Here is a 16093-nt window from a genome sequence, read left to right on the forward strand (position 1 = left end):
AGCAGAGACAGAATTACTCAAATCTGGCAGTGAGGAGAGCTGTCTGTGTGTGTGTCTGTGCGTGTGTGTGTCTGTGTTGGTGTGTCTGTGCGTGTGTGTGTCTGTGTCTGTGCGTGTCTGTGTTGGTGTGTCTGTGCGTGTGTGTGTCTGTGTTGGTGTGTGTGTGTGTGTGCATGTGTGTGTCTGTCTGTGTTGGTGTGTCTGTGTGTGTGTCTGTTCGTGTGTGTGTCTGTGTTGGTGTGTCTGTGTGTGTGTCTGTGCGTGTGTGTGTCTGTCTGTGTGTGTGTGTGTCTGTCTGTGTGTGTGTGTGTGTCTGTGTTGGTGTGTGTGTGTGTGTGCATGTGTGCCTCTGTGTGCATGCATGTCTTAAATAACCACCACAGTGAGCTACCTAACAGTTTACCTGAGGGATTAATCGTTAACTCGAGACACCCTTGTGCAATGATAAGTAATATATTAAAGCTGAAACCCTATAATCCATAAACAGGCACATTCCTCTGCTACACCCACAGCCTGATTAACCAAACAGCCATATTCTCTCTCCTGGTAGTTCTGTGGTTAATATGATACTGATGCACACAGTCCAGTCGGACTGATCTTCTGATTGCACTCAGTGACTCACCCAGCCACACGCACACACATGCACACACACACACACACACACACACACACACACACGCACCCTGGGATGATGCCGATCAGTAATGTTCTTTCTGCTTCTCCTCCATCCTGCCTGTACCTACAGCTTAATTCATACATGTCTGCACACCCACACACACGCACAGACACACACACACACACCGTGTCAGACAGCGTACCGGCCAGCCAGCAGCAGGAGCGTGTGCCTCTGCACGTCTGTGTGTCTGCGCAGATGTTTGCGTGCCGGCGTATGTGGTAATTTGTGTGTGTGTGTGAGTGTGTGGGTGTGCGTGCATGTCAGTCCCTGTGTGTGTGTGAGTCCTTGTGTAGGTGTGTGTGTGTGTGTGTATGTGTGTGCATTCGCTCTGCTTCTCCCAAACTAAGTATTATCGACAGACGCATCAGAGGCAGTGATGCATCAGCTTCCAGTACCCCCCCAGCTCCCACCCGCCCCCCCCAGGACATGGCTGTGACATGCTGTCACCTTGGTAACCGCTGCCAAAGTGAGCAGCCTGCTGGGATGGCTGACCTCTGTCTGCGCCACGGCAGGGAGCCACGACAGGAAGTGTCACCGGGACTGGCTGTTTGCCGACTGCTGCCATCGATCCGTCAGTGATCTCGCCGGCCATCGATTGCCCCCCCCTGCCCCACCCCCAGGTTTGGGTGAATTTATTCCATTGATACACAGGGTGTGTGCAGGGGGGGAGGCAGGGGGGCGTGTTTAACAGCCCTTGCCAGATGGGGAAGGCGGAGCCCTGCAACGGATCTGAATTTTTAATTATAAACTCAGGTCCTTACTAAGGACAGGAGCACAGATAACGTCAAACCCTCTAGAGCCAAATAAACAGTGTTACCATCTCGTATTTCACTTTCTGAACTCCTGTTTTGGGAAATGTTTTCACTTCAGCCCTAAAAACATAAAAGTTAAACCAGGCACCGACAAAATGCGTTATCTCTTCCACATCTGATCCAATTTCTGCACAGTCAACAGGTTGATCGTTTGCATGTTAATGCAGCAGAATGTTTCCCCCTAAAAGAATCGTAATTTGCAATATATTACAAGACCAGGCTGATGCTGCCTGTAGTGCGTCTGATCGTTTTAATAAGCGCTGGGGCTCAGTGAATACAGCAGTTGTGCAAATATGGATTTGACTCAAAGCTGGTCTCCTTCGGTAATAAATCAGCCTTAATGGGACCACCTGAAGCAGGCATGAAGCTACTGAGCAAGTTAAAAAGAATCTACGTGCAGAATTCAGTGAGAACTCCGAACAGTCCCACCACATTTGATAGGTGTTTTCCTTTACTTTTTTTTAACGATAAAGGTTTAAGGTGAATTTAGGCAGATTGTCCATTTCCCCGTGTTCTGTGTCAGTGCTGCTTGTATGATGTCAGGGGTTAGAAAGACTTCGCCATGAAAGGCGGAGGCACCTAAGGCTGCAGGCCATTAAGCCTCAGCCCCCCCCCCCCATTTGATGTTATGGATGAGGGTAGCAGCCCACACAACAGGGATCCCGTGTCATGGCTGGATCCCATCTGGGGGGGTCATGACTCTGCGCACCCCACGCCCAGCCCCCAAAACCACGGGCACACATGTGCGACCTGTCATTCTGGGCCTGAGCCTTGGGCATACTGAAGGTCCCGGGCAGGTGGGTATCGGGTGCGGCACAGGTGTGCGGGGTCAGGTGCCCGGGGGTAACGAGGCACGGGGCAGGCATGGGAGTTCAGAGCCGCAGACCGAGGGGGTAAATGAACCCTCAGCAGAGCCACTGGAAAAAGTCCAGGTCCTTCTGGAGGCCAACCAGATGAGAGCCCCGGGGATGCTGTGCGCCAAGATGGCAGCTGGCCTGTGAGCGGTGATGGCTCAAAGCTGGTACAGAACCTGAAGAGGCGTGGGGGACTCGGCCCAAACCCACCAGGGAGAACAGAAACCATCCTACACCGGTAAACACAAGCAAAGTGTACCCACAGACAACACACGGAAACAAAGGAAAGTCATACGATACTGTTCACCACTCACAGCACACACACAGTAAGAACTATAGACCATACAAACACGCAGAACACACTCTGTACTGTACACAAACTAACAGTACTCCCAACAAACAATTCACTACTGTTACTCCGATTACATGCACTATACTTCAAAACTACAGTATATATTATGTGTTCAGTATTTGCACTTGATTTCGTTAACCTCGTCTCGTCTATAAATTGTGTAGATCTATGAATCAGAGGTTTTCTAAATCCAGAACCCAACCGCAAGGTAATCCGGACCCAGTCGACAACGCACCCCATGAATCAATATGTTTAATGTGAAAGTTCATGAAACGCTGTTTTGTTACTGAACATTGTTCCGGAACTCTGAACAAAAATCTGATGCGGACCTTTGAGCAAAATGTTTGAGAACTCATGTATGTACACTAGTTCAGCTACAGAAATCTTACATGCACACATAATGTCCCGGATTAATGCAAACAACATCCACAAAAACATGGAGCCAATGCTGACATCGTTGCTGAAAGAGGAAAGATCTCCCTCTATGATGTAAAAATTCGCTTTTATCTAGCATCACATAATAAGAACGTGTTATGTGAATTAAGGTTACAAAATTATATCATATGGGCGACCTTAATTATTCGTTTCATTTTATTAAAAATAACGAACAAATTTCCCAAAGTGATAAAAAATAAACAACCACATATATGAATTAACGGGAATGAATACAACTTGCAAAGTTAAAATAACAAAGAAATATTATAATAATAATTTAGGTGCGACGATATTTTGTCAGCGTGTAGGGTAAAATAAGCATAATAGGTTTTGGTTTCTAAACGCCTTTCAGTCTGCGTGGTGTGGTATAAGACTTAGCGTAATTCCAAATACGAAGTTCTGCGCGAGCGACATGTTTGTATGGGAGGACTATATCTGCACAAGTTGATTATATTATAATATTATATATACTATATATATTATACAGAGAGAGCGTTTAATGTCTACAGTATTCTGTTAGACTGTTGTTTAAATTCTAGTTCTATATATTACAAGAGGTTATTTATTCATACCATAATAATCCATATTTCAGAAATAAAACATTGCAAAAAAGTTTTACCGGTAGGCCTATGTTACATTTTATTACACTCTTTCCTGGAAGCTAAATGGACACAATGAAGAAGAAAAAATCCTCACGAGTCTATTTGTGCAATATTTATAATCGATAAATCTAAAAAATGATTGAATCGCTATGCCTGAGGTGTTGGGGAGCTGAAAGTGCTCATTAGGAGAAATAAAACTGCTTAAAACTGGTTAATCGGTATTCACACTGGCGTTAATTAATACCACGAACATTCCGATCTTCAATTTCATATGAAATTCAGAAAGCATTTAGCGATAAAACCGTGAAAGTCTACATGAATCTCTCCAGGGTACCTTGGTCCATCCTCTGCAGCCTTTCAGGTACCTTCTACATAACGTAAGTAATTATTTTTATTGGGCCGTAATTGCCATTAGCTAAGGCCTAACTGCCACAATAACTTTTTAACTCTCGGCCGAATGTCGCGTACACACTGGTCACCCACAGCAAAGACAGGGGACAGAGAAGGTCACTGCAAAGAACATGCCTTGTAATTAATTGTGCGCGCATACACGGAGTAATATTACAAATCTGCTAAATCATGTTAATCTTGCAGATTTGCCCACCGAACTGCTTCTCGGAGCTTCTGCTCTGCTGTACCTATCTCTCTACGTGCAGAATGAAAGTGCAGAGACTATAGCAGCCCCAAGCACGGAGATTTAATTTCAGACACCGCGAAAATAAGTTTCTGTTTACAGTGTACAACAAAAACTCACTTTTAAGTAAAGCAATAAATGCTAATCCCGCTGCAAAAACTCCGTACGTTTGGCGATGATAAATAGGAAAAAACGTCAGTTTAAGTGTGGTGTGCTTTTGAAGTAGGCCTACTTCTTTTAACATTTGAGACGCGGCGTCTTTACTATTAGATTGCAGAGGCAATGGATACTATTTAGTGATGGGAAAAGAGCGTCATGTAGGTCTATCCGTATAATTACAAGCGTAATAGCAGAAAAAAGGCCAAGGAGGCCACATCTGAAGCGAGATTCGGTTGCGAAAACGCGATTTGTGACATCTGACTTTAATAAAATGCTTATATTGGTAAATGCCCCCGAATTATATCAAATGGTTTTTTAAACTTCCAGCCATAGCCCTGCGATCCTAAAAAAAATCAGCTGTATGTTGAACATATATATTACATAAAATATCAACTTTAGCGATTTTTTTTTTTGATGTTTAGAAATGTTTACCCATTGTGAAATTATTTGTTTATGCATTCCTTTTTATAAATACGATATTAATTATAATTGATATAATTAATGAATCATTGCTGAAAGCTGCAATATTTGCAGAAGATTTAAAATATTTTTTCACTGTTGTCCCAAACGGGATCGTGTATGTATAACCTGCCCCCAGGTGGTGGCGCTGACGTTTCGCAAAATGTTTCTGCAGGAAGATTGACTATAAAATTTAAGTTGATACTTAAGTAAAATGCCAAAATAGTCGCTATTATATCAGTCGATTTTATTCACGTAACGACGTAATCTAGTGTGATACGTCTGATTTACAAGAGCATTAAATTATAATTGTATTTGCACTAACTTAAAATTATTTATATATCCCCGTTTCAAAACAAAACTTTGCAAAATGTTTTCACTTTTAAATTCAGCCATTACTGCGTGTACGCATATTACCAGAACATAATAAACGGAGTAACGTAGTACTCAAATAAGTATAGACCATGCACTTACAAACAAGAAAACATTTTAACTGGATGCAATCCATCTCGGAACACTTCGATTTTATCACCAGAGTTTTACGACCCCTCATGTACTATAATTATAATTGTAATAATAATTATTATTATAATTATTATTTTAATATGGGTACTAATTGGAATCCGTGTTTATATTAAAATTAAATACAAGAACGTTTTGTTTATTCTATTGGTAAAAGTATTTTATTATTTTACGATATCCCTATCTTTGTATTTTATTTTAGAATAAACGTGACAGACCTGTCAACGATAGGTCTCCTTTAAGAAGCGAAGTATCCCCAATGAATATTTAGGCTTATTGTCTAAGGGTGACGTGTTTAATGTCCATACACATAGCAGAGTGGATGGGGCGTTATGGGCGCGCTAGTTATGGAAACCCGAAGGCTCAGTAGCGCTGAAGGCTGAATGGCTGGTGGTTCACGTCGAAATTATTTATCTCACTTTTCTTTACCGTTTTCTCGGCGAAATGGGGATCCCCCACCCCCTCCCCCGTTTTGTGCGCGAGCCGTCACTGGCTTCGGCGCTTCTCTAGTATTATTACACTGTTAAAGTTAGGCGGCCTCCGCCGGTAATGATAGTGCTTGCTTAGCAGTGACAGCCCTTCTCCTTCAAGACGCTGAAAAATAAAATCCCAGCGTGGTTGAACTTCGCAGTGAGCCATGTGTACACAGTAACTCGGCTCTTATTTTGTTAACTGCAAAAACTGAAAACACGAATGGTCACCTTTGCCCAGACTGCCATCTTCAAACCTACAGTATGGAAATAATACTGCGTTTGATTGGACACGCTTACGCCAATTACGATTGTCAATAAGGTCATTTTTATTTAAATATTCATGGAAATTATATAGCTAAAATCAGTTACTTATTTGATTAGCGCCGTTTAACCTGATTAATATAATCTTTTGTGCCAAAGTAAACGTGTCAAGCTAAACAATAGATGCAGACCTGTAATTTGCTGAAGTCCAGTTATTTATCTTTTTTAGAATTTCGCCGGTATCAAGCCATGACGTTCAAAATTTATGTAGAGGAGACGCCGAGAGTCGCGTCACCGTCTGTACATATTTTAATATCCTGAATACGGAAGGTACAAAGCAGACAGTGGCTGAGTCAAAAGCTTCACATGGGGATAAGACACAGGCCCTGCAGTCCACACTTCTTTTTGCACACAGCCATCCACAGGACGTTTGCGCTGATATGGTCCCTCTCCGCAGAGCGGGTGATTAATAAGTTATCGGTGGAGATGCTTGCGGTTCTAAGTAGCCGACCGCTTCAGTATACATATGCGTTTCCATTAATGAGGCACCACCTAACCCACGCTTCATGCTGTCAATATAAGCGGACGTGGATTGCCATACTAATAACACCTTTTGTGTTGAGATCGCGCGGAAGTTTGTCTAAGAAACGGGGCTTTGTTGGCTTTTCACGATCATTGTACTACCAAGAACGGTAAGAATAGTATGAACAAAAAGGTAAATTTATCATATTATTGTTGATTTATTATTTTTAGGAAGCTAATGAGACAGTTATTGTCCCCTATACTGTTACTCGAATGCAAAATCCAACAATTCACATACAGGTCTAATTTAAAATTGCTATTTTCCATTGTAAAATATCTACTGTTAATAACAGAGGATTCCAAATTCTTAACTTTAATAGTGTGATTTAAGGAATGCTGCGTGCTCTTTCATATGCCGAAAAACTCGGGATATGTCTTTCTTTTACAGATGTTCATGACTAGTGTGACATTCGTCGGGAGGTCCGAAAGGCGGCCTTTCCGGCGCTCTCGCGGAAAACACAACATCTTCTGCTGGCGGACAAAGTCACAAAGGATTTTTAAACCGCTCTAACATCCCTTCAGCGTTTCGAAATATGGGTTTTATAGAATATTCAGGGAGTTATCCTTGTCTCAGAAAAGTCATGTCTACTCCCCATCAGTTGTATGCCCCCACACACCTTTCTGAGAGGCAAGCCAAAGGAACTTTGTATTTTTTTCCAGATAGGCAGCCAAGCGATAATTGCTGCTGTTAACAAAAAATGTAAAAGATAATAGGAATAGTTTAGCAACCCAATGCATTTTACTGAACAAATATGTAACACTGAGTAAATTAAGCCCTTAAACTAATCATTAACACTTTGGGTAAGAATGGATATGTCAGTGTAGCCTACTTCCAAAGAATTGTAGAATATTATAAATGAAGTAAATGTTTTACGGGAAAAAAAAGTTCCGTCTTTAAAAAAGTTAATCAGCTTGAATTATGACGTCTAATATCTATTGCTCATGATCCAATGAACTGCTTGTCCATCCATAACTTGAATTAGAGGAATTACAGGATATATCTCACTGGAGACCAAAGACTACATTTAACTACACGTGAGACGCACAAGGGGATATCCTACAAGCTAACAGAAGACGGTGCAGTCCGCAGGCTGTTTCAAAGGGGCTGCTTTTCTTAGCCGTTTATACTTGTGTCATAAAGACAAAAAAAAATACAATGCACATTAGTATGCGGAAATAGCACTTAGAAGGAAAGGGGGTTTTAATAAAATGTCGTAAGCTTTCACGTTGGAATATACGATGACAGTGCTTTGCAAATCTTAGCTGCCCCGTAGTATAGCTATTTGGACCACAGCAGAAGACATGGGGCTGTTGAAAAAGGGGTGGGGCAGTACAAACGTGGTTTTCGGTCTCTTAGCTATGGAAGTGTGCTAAAAATGCGCAAATATTAACATCAGGGATCGGCCTGCATATGCGGGACGCAGGCGTGTTCGCTCCTTGCAGTTCTAGGTATTTAGCTATATATTTAATGTGCCTCCGTTTAAGCCATATAAGCCGTGTTGTTGTTGTTATTATTACTATTATTATTGATGTATTGCTTTTTGTCGTAGGCCTAATAAATGTAAAATACTCTTCTGCTTAAGATGTTCTCGTTGTTCTATCATTTAATATGCAATAATATTTTTACTACTTTCATAATAAGACATAAATTATACAAGCAATATTACTTGTCACCTAGACAGGCGCAAAAAAACACTATTCCAACTACATAAATATATTCTTAGATATATTTTTCTTAAAAACGTCTATAACGTTTTCAGATAGTCATAACGTCTTATCTGCTATGTGGGGGTACAGAAATACAATAATACCAAATTTATCTTAAGCTTATACCTCACCGAGAAAGTGGCTTGTCCTACTTAAGAATGTTCTTGTAAAAGTTTGACGCATTCAGGCTCCTCTTCTCTACTAACGAAGCTACGAAGGTGAGGTGGCTGGTCGTTTTAGACCCGGTTACTTCAGTCGGTAGCGTGAAAATGATCCCTTTTTATCATCGCGATGCGAGACTGAAACGATCAATATCCATGCTGGGAGGCGATCAACTAAGGTTTAGTATTGGCAGCGTGCTATAATATGTTGTGTTCCCTTATGCTATAATTAATATCTGTGTTAATTGCGTTATTTACATAATTGCGCCATTCAGTACAAATTCATACCAAATTCGTATGTTAGGCTTAACTTTGGATATCAAAGACACACCCATTTGAATAAATCAGCTAAGTTGAATACACTACCACAGTAGACTAAAATATATAAAGCAAGAATTAATTTATTTGCTGGTACTAACTGGGGTAACAGTCTTATAAAAAATAGTTATTACCGTAATGTATATGTTATTTTACCTCCTGTGATAAACGGGGTTACCCCCTTTACTGCACCGTATCAGAACCCCGTGTAAACTTAGCGGTCTGCAGTAGCGCTTACAGCGTTTCTCACTTAAAAAGTTACACAGTGCACATTCAAAAATAGAGAGAAAATCTACTTGCATCAAAGTATTTCTCAAGACACTGCGCTATCACTGATATACATACGATGTAAACGTATGAACTGAATTAAGTTGAAATTCAGGGCCAAGAGCTGTAATTGAATTTGGAGGTAAGCTAACTACCGCAGAGGTCATCCTAGCGGTCCAACAGGCCGCAGTGGAGATATTAAGTTTTCGAAAACTAAGCGTTTATTACTCTAATGCTTTACCACAGTCTACATATCTTCCTCTGTTTGCTCAGTCTCCCATTAACGAATAAAAAAGAAAAAAAAGTCTGTCTAAAAGGATGTGCCGTCCTGAAAAGAAGAAAAAACAATGACCTGGAGAAAACTGTACTATATTTTCCTGGTATAAAAAAGAATAGGAGTAGCATTTTGCACAGTTCCTACAAACCAGATTTGTGTTTTAAAAAGGAAATATAATATCAACGCTCTGGCTTGGATTGGGCCTGTGTTGCATTTAATTTTATAAATAAACCACCAGCTGTCATTCTTCCAACTTCGTTTTAAATCTGCGGGTAGAGAACCGTCATTTAACGCAGCAATCAGACAAGGACAGGATTAGGTTACGTTATCAAGGTAACTGAGTGGGTCTAGGGCTTAAACTTTTGTAGACGGTTCCTGAATTTTAATAACAAAATGCGTTGTATTTTCCTTGTGGAATTCCTATGATTGGAATAATCCAAAATCAGTGTGCGAGTCTGAGTGGCATTTTTATTAATGGGATGAGAGGAAAGGGATACATTTTCTTATAGCGCCAGTTGAATTCAGTTGCTAGGCAACCGGTGTACGGCAACTCATCCGCGAAATTTAAATCTTTGAGAATGGAACTATGCGTTTTGCTGAATAGTCACTGCAGGAGAAAGTTGTAGCATAAGCAAATGCTCGCTCATATCTCACGGCCGAATATATTAAACTACGAAAAAACAAAGAAGAAGCAATATTTAAAAAAATATGGCAAAATTTAGCTAATGGTCATACAATCGGACAAATGGTTGACGAACACCGTGTGCGCGAAGAAAGAATGTTGGGGAAAAGGGCTTAGGACTCAGTTCTTAGACTCCTACCACATTCTGAATACTCCTTCACAACACCATCTATAAGTTCTTCTGCTCGCCTGCACAAGAGCACAGAGAAGTTATTGGATTACGTTATCATTGAATTAACCATATTATTTATAAACCAGAAATGTAATTATCCAGCACGTGACCCTTCCATAATATTAAAAAATTAAATCCATTCCTTTTAATGCCCAAGTCAAGAAAACACTGGCAATGCAAGCCTTTTATCGTCAGAAATCTGACTGTTTCATCTTGTTTTTGCGATGTTTGGCACAGTCTGATTCAATATCTTACATTGCTGTTGTTACAGTTTAAGTCATTACCAAGTTGTGGACCAAAAGCATTAACCAGTCTGTCTCTGACGTCACACAGTCTCCACTTTCTCCCTTCAATACAAAAATATAAATATCCACAGCCGTGTCCATCAAGAGCACTTGCTCCTAAATCTGCTGTCACCGCTGCAAATGGTCATTATAGCCTAAAAATCTAAATAAATAAGAAAGAATTGATTAACGTCAATACTACTACTACTAATAATAATAATAATAATAATAATAATAATATCTAAAGAAAACAACAATAATTGGGTGAACGACATAAAATGTATATTTGATAAACTTTCATAATCTGAGTAAACCGGTCACTTTCCCCACCACTCTCCATCAGAGGTCAGGTGCGATGTCCAACAACGCGCCAAACCATCGCAGTAACAATAGCAAACGTTCAGCACGAAGGTAACCGCACGTAGCACCGTTTGTGAGCCAAAACATGAGCCCTGCTAACCGTTCGTTTAATTTAAGGAAATGTAACAATAATGATCTCAACCAGACGGTGAATACATGTAAAACACCATTACACGGAAAGGCCCGCAATTTTATAAATCAAAATATTAACGGGATGAAAGAGGGGGCACGTTTTAGCCTTCAAAGTTATTTTATCCCGATTGCACGAGATGGACGGCGTATGCATGTTTTATAAAAGCTATCATACCTAGAAGAACCTGCGAGCTTTTTTTACTCGCAAGGCCTGTGTAGTACACATGATAATTGCATGGTACACAATCTGACAGTCAATCCATTTATATAAAGGCTTCAGAAATATTTGCAATGGTGTACGAAGGAGCTACCCACGACAGGAACGACAAATTGAATATTTTAATCTAGGGGGTGTAATACAATTTTGTCGTGAAACCGTTACCTCTACCAACGGCACGACTTTTTTTTCTAAAAAAAAAAACAGTGGAATACAGTACAAAGTATTTCGAAAGATAAGGCACCATTAACAACAATTAGCAAAACGGCCTTTTCTAACAAAGGGTTTCAATTGGCATATTGGGAATGAATCATATTGTAGTCTTAATACACATTCACAGTGAACGCAAACAACAAAACGGTATTCATCTTATATGGAGATGCAGGAAATGTAAAATACAAAAAAAATTAAATAAATAAGCGTGCAGCTCCATTATGCTAAAACAAACGCACATGACACGGGAAAAAAACCGTTTACGGTGTTCAGAATTAATTTAACAGGTTAAAATTAACAGGTTAAATTTGAAAGAGCGCAAAATATAAATTTTAAATATTATCCTCTGACATTGTGCTGCTTTGGAAAAAATAGAGGAGACGAATCTAGTTGGTTTGTTTTGTATTATGTGCGTGTCGTTTTCAGGGAAAATAGTCACAAGGGAAGATAATCGAATTAAGGGCCATCACCTAAATCCCCAAAACACTTTTTAAAACAAAGCAAAAAAAAAATCGACTGTTTTAACCTACTGTATATAAAACGGACAGCATCCTATTCGATCTACATTGGAAAACAATCGATACACACCTTTCATTACAACGAATTAAAATCAAATGTAGCAACATGTTTGCTCATGTAATTTTATGTTTTCAAAATATAAATCTGCTCTTACAACAGGCAACACACATAATCACGTTATTTGAGTTCTAACAAATTTATTGTTCTCAGTCATCTCTGACGGAATCACTACTGAAATTAAATTACAATCAAATCATCACATCAAAATATACCCTTATTACCTAACAACTGTCCATGTCAGTTTACGTTGATTTGTGCTCCTTTGTGAATAATCAAAGTACAAAATTAAGCAAAACAAATAAGAACAACAACGAAAAACTGGAAAGGAAAAAACATCTTACAGAAGTTGCGGGAGGAAAAAAATAAATTATCGTTTGCAACAGTCAATAGTTATTCCGAATAAAATATTAAAACAAGTCATTTTGGAGAAAAATATAAAGTAAATTCAGATCAGCATCTGATCTAGAGAATCTATTTTGCCGGAGTCTGTTTACTGTAACCTACCAAAGAACACGGCTAAGGGAAGGCGGCTTCTGCTCGGTTACATCCACGGCACCCAGTCCGTCACACTTGGCGGCGGCTTTTCGGAGAGGAAATTTTCAAATAAGTGCAGCTCAAGACAGTCGGTCTTTCAGTATTTCTTTTCCCATTTCGTTTTTTTTTTTTTTTTTTTGTTTTAAAAAAATCCATTTATGTGTCGGTCAACAAAATTAAAGATTTTTTTTTTTTTTCAAAAGATGCGATCTTTGAGATCAGAGAAAAGGGCAAAAACAACGTGGTTTGCCTTTTTGGGGAGGGGGCTAAGAACGACAATTCCTTTTTTTAAAAAATATTAAACCATGCAGTCTTCTTTGTAAGTTGTGTTCAAAGCGTCCTGCGTCCCAATCTTCTTTGTGTTGTATTTACTGATTTCTTTGCAAGGCGTGCCATAGTCTCTTATTGTTAAATGCGTAAACGCTCGCTTTTGGTGTCATACAAATTAAATGCAAGAGAAAAAGGAGAAAGATAAATATAGAAGTGTTGGGTTTTTTTTCTACAGTTGGTTTTTGTTTTCGTGGTGATGTTGTTAGTGCGCCAAAATTACCTGATGGTACGAACTTGTAGTTGTCACCCTCGGGTCGTTCGGTTCGCTCGGCCCAGATATACTGGCGTCTTTTAAGTAATCTACTAACAAATGTCCCTGAAAGAAAGAGCAGACAGAACCTTTTAGGTTAAGACAATTTAGGGCCTGGGTGAACGTTATCGTTGCGTTTTTTTGTCTTTTTTCTTTTATTTTCTGAAGACTGGTTGCGAATGCAGGGTCGATTTTTTTCTGTTAAAAAATATAAAACACATCTGCAGTCATATTCACTTTTCCCTCATAATCACAGTATCAAAAATTATTTTCACTATCTTGCGACAGTCTGTGTCCTATCAGATATATCATATACAAAACATTTAAAGTCTGTGTGCTGTTCTATGTCTCACTGAACATTCGTTTGCAGTCCATAGAAGGGGGCGGAGTGTCTGCACTCACATTGCCGACCTGAGAGTACACATCCTCCGGCGTCTGTGGCACTCCAGGCGGCGTCATCCTTTTCTCTTTCTGCCTCCGATTGCAAAACCAAACCCTGACCACTTCCTTTTCAAGCTGCAAGCTGTCCGCCAGGCTGGTGATTTCTTGGGCCGAAGGCTTGGGGCATTTAAGGAAGTGACTCTCCAACGCACCTTTTACACTCACTTCGATGGAAGTTCGCTTCTTTCGCTTCCTGCCCTGCGCGGCGATTTTATCGATGCTCGTGGGGCTCCCGGTGGATGAATCGGCCTCCTCCAGCCATTTGTTTAGCAGAGGTTTTAGCTTACACATGTTCTTGAAGCTGAGCTGCAGCGCCTCAAACCTGCAGATCGTGGTCTGGGAGAAGACGTTTCCATACAGAGTCCCTAAAGCCAAGCCGACGTCGGCTTGCGTGAAACCCAGCTTGATGCGGCGCTGTTTAAACTGCTTGGCAAATTGCTCCAGATCGTCCGAGGTCGGCGTGTCCTCGTCTGAGTGCGGGTCGTGGCTGTTTACTCCACCGTGGTGCTGCTGCTGCTGGTGGTGCTGATGCTGGTGGTGATGGTGGTGGTGGTGAGCGCTGTGGTCGAGCTCTGGGGTGTCTCCACGCACCAAACCCGGGTGCACCAAACTTTGGCTTCCTGGCGGGCTGAGCATCCCGTTCACGGTGAATCCACCGGGCTGAGAGTATATTAAGGACTGCTGCTGCTGCCCGGCTCCTATCGAGGGGATGTGAGCCGCGGTGGTGCCACCCCAAGCCCCGGGGTGAGTCTGGTGGGGACCCAGATGCGGTGGTCTGTGATGCAACGCCGTGCCAGCGTGGAGATCGTCTCTGCCCGAATTGTTTTTGACGTCCTGTTGTTGCGGGCTGCCTGTCATTCCGACTGGGCTTGAGGACCAAGGCGACCCGGCTTCTGCAGCCGCCACAGCCGCTGCAGCGGCGGCAGCAGCGGCATGAGGCAACGACGTGACCCACTGGTGGGCATGGCTCAACATATGGCCCCCGTTGCTCGCCGCCATGGCTCCTTGCATGAAGTTGCTCTGTACCATCTTTACCGTAGGATCTCCTCTGTAGCCGCCAGACACCGAGGTAACAGCGACGCTCCCAGACTGCATGCCACCGCCTCCGGAGTCGGAATGCACGACTGAGCCTGACGAGAGAATGCTATTGCTGGCCAGATATGGGTTGGAAGCCGCGGTGGCCATTCCGTTAACCCTTATGAATATATCTGCTGGTCAAACCCCCTCCCGCTTTTAAACTTTTTTTTTGTTCAAGTAGGCAAATTCTATTCCATGAATTATTCAAACTTAAAAGGTCAGGGTAGTATCTATATTATACCATGCACTTCTGAAATTAAAACATCAAAAAAGAAGAAAATGCTTTTTAAAAAATCCGCCAAATCCGTGACTGCTGTATTTACAATATTCATGTAATATCAATATTATTATTTTTTCCGTTTAAATCCACGTTCTTAACGTCAACAAATAGAAGCCCTTTGAAACCCTGTACAGTCCTCGAGGAAAGTTTCTTTTAAAAATAAAAAAAAATTAAAAGGATTAAAAAGTTTTTTCCTGCAAAGTTAGAATAGCGTCGCAGTTTGCACCTTCCCCTAAGATGAAATCCTTTTCAAAAAGTTCCTGCTTAAGTGAAGAAAAAATAATATCGCTAAAGAATCATACGCTTGTTTGTAAATTAGTATCTGAGATTCCCCCTGGTGCTTTTCCGTTTTTTTCTTTAGCTGTTTCCTTTATTCTGCCGTGGTCTATTTCTCTTTGTTCCGTTTTGATGTGTTTAAACCTGCAAAGCCGCTAACTCAAGCTGAAGTACAGTCCTGTATTGCAACGCACGGCGAAGGTCCGCAAGCTGTCTCTCTCATTCGCTGGCTCCCTCACCCCTTCTCTCTCTCTTTCTCTCTCTCTCTCTCTCTCTCTCTCTCTCTCTCTCTCTCTTTCCCTCTCTCTCTCTCTCCCTCTCTGACAGGTCTCTCCGTCCCTCCCCCTGAGCACGGAGACTCACGAATGTTTACCCTTTGCCAAGCGTGCGTACACCGTCCACATCTTTCCCCCAAATACGAGGAAGCCGAGCGCAAGGCTCCCGTTGATTGGGTACCGGCGGCCCCCGAAAGCAGTGCTTCAGGCACGCAGCCCCCCCTTCCGGTCGTTCCAATTGGTTGCTTTTTAATTTAGTCTAAATAAATAAAAAATAATTAATTAAAGCACATAATATAAATAAATAACTGTTCGAGAAGAAATATTGGAAATAACAGGAATTAAAGACAGAAATCCGAGAACGAGCTGTGTAAATGCGCGTTTTGTTCCTTTAACTCTTAATGAACTAAGGGGTCAACGCCTCGGTACCTTTGCCAAAA

At 41.3% G+C, this 16093-nt stretch overlaps 1 protein-coding gene across 1 annotated transcript; it reads right to left on the reverse strand.

Annotated features, from left to right (window-relative positions):
- Positions 1-11673: 11673 nt before the first annotated feature.
- On the reverse strand, positions 11674-15774 carry LOC111848919 (POU domain, class 3, transcription factor 3-B). The gene is made up of 2 exons (XM_023821343.2): positions 13707-15774; positions 11674-13370 (listed from the first exon to the last, which is right to left on the reverse strand). The coding sequence occupies exons 1-2, from the start codon at positions 14928-14930 to the stop codon at positions 13257-13259; spliced, it is 1338 nt and encodes a 445-aa protein (XP_023677111.1). The 5' UTR covers positions 14931-15774; the 3' UTR covers positions 11674-13256.
- Positions 15775-16093: the final 319 nt, after the last annotated feature.

Source organism: Paramormyrops kingsleyae, chromosome 1, assembly GCF_048594095.1.
Source record: "Paramormyrops kingsleyae isolate MSU_618 chromosome 1, PKINGS_0.4, whole genome shotgun sequence".
Lineage (NCBI taxonomy): Eukaryota > Metazoa > Chordata > Actinopteri > Osteoglossiformes > Mormyridae > Paramormyrops > Paramormyrops kingsleyae.

Bases quoted from the DNA above. Each gene is read 5' to 3' on its own strand.
- LOC111848919 (XM_023821343.2), bottom strand. From the start codon at position 14,930: ATGGCCACCGCGGCTTCCAACCCATATCTGGCCAGCAATAGCATTCTC. The intron at 13,371-13,706 runs GTGAGTGCAGAC...TCTTTCTTTCAG, and splicing joins TGTACTCTCAGGTCGGCAAT to GGACATTTGTTAGTAGATTA.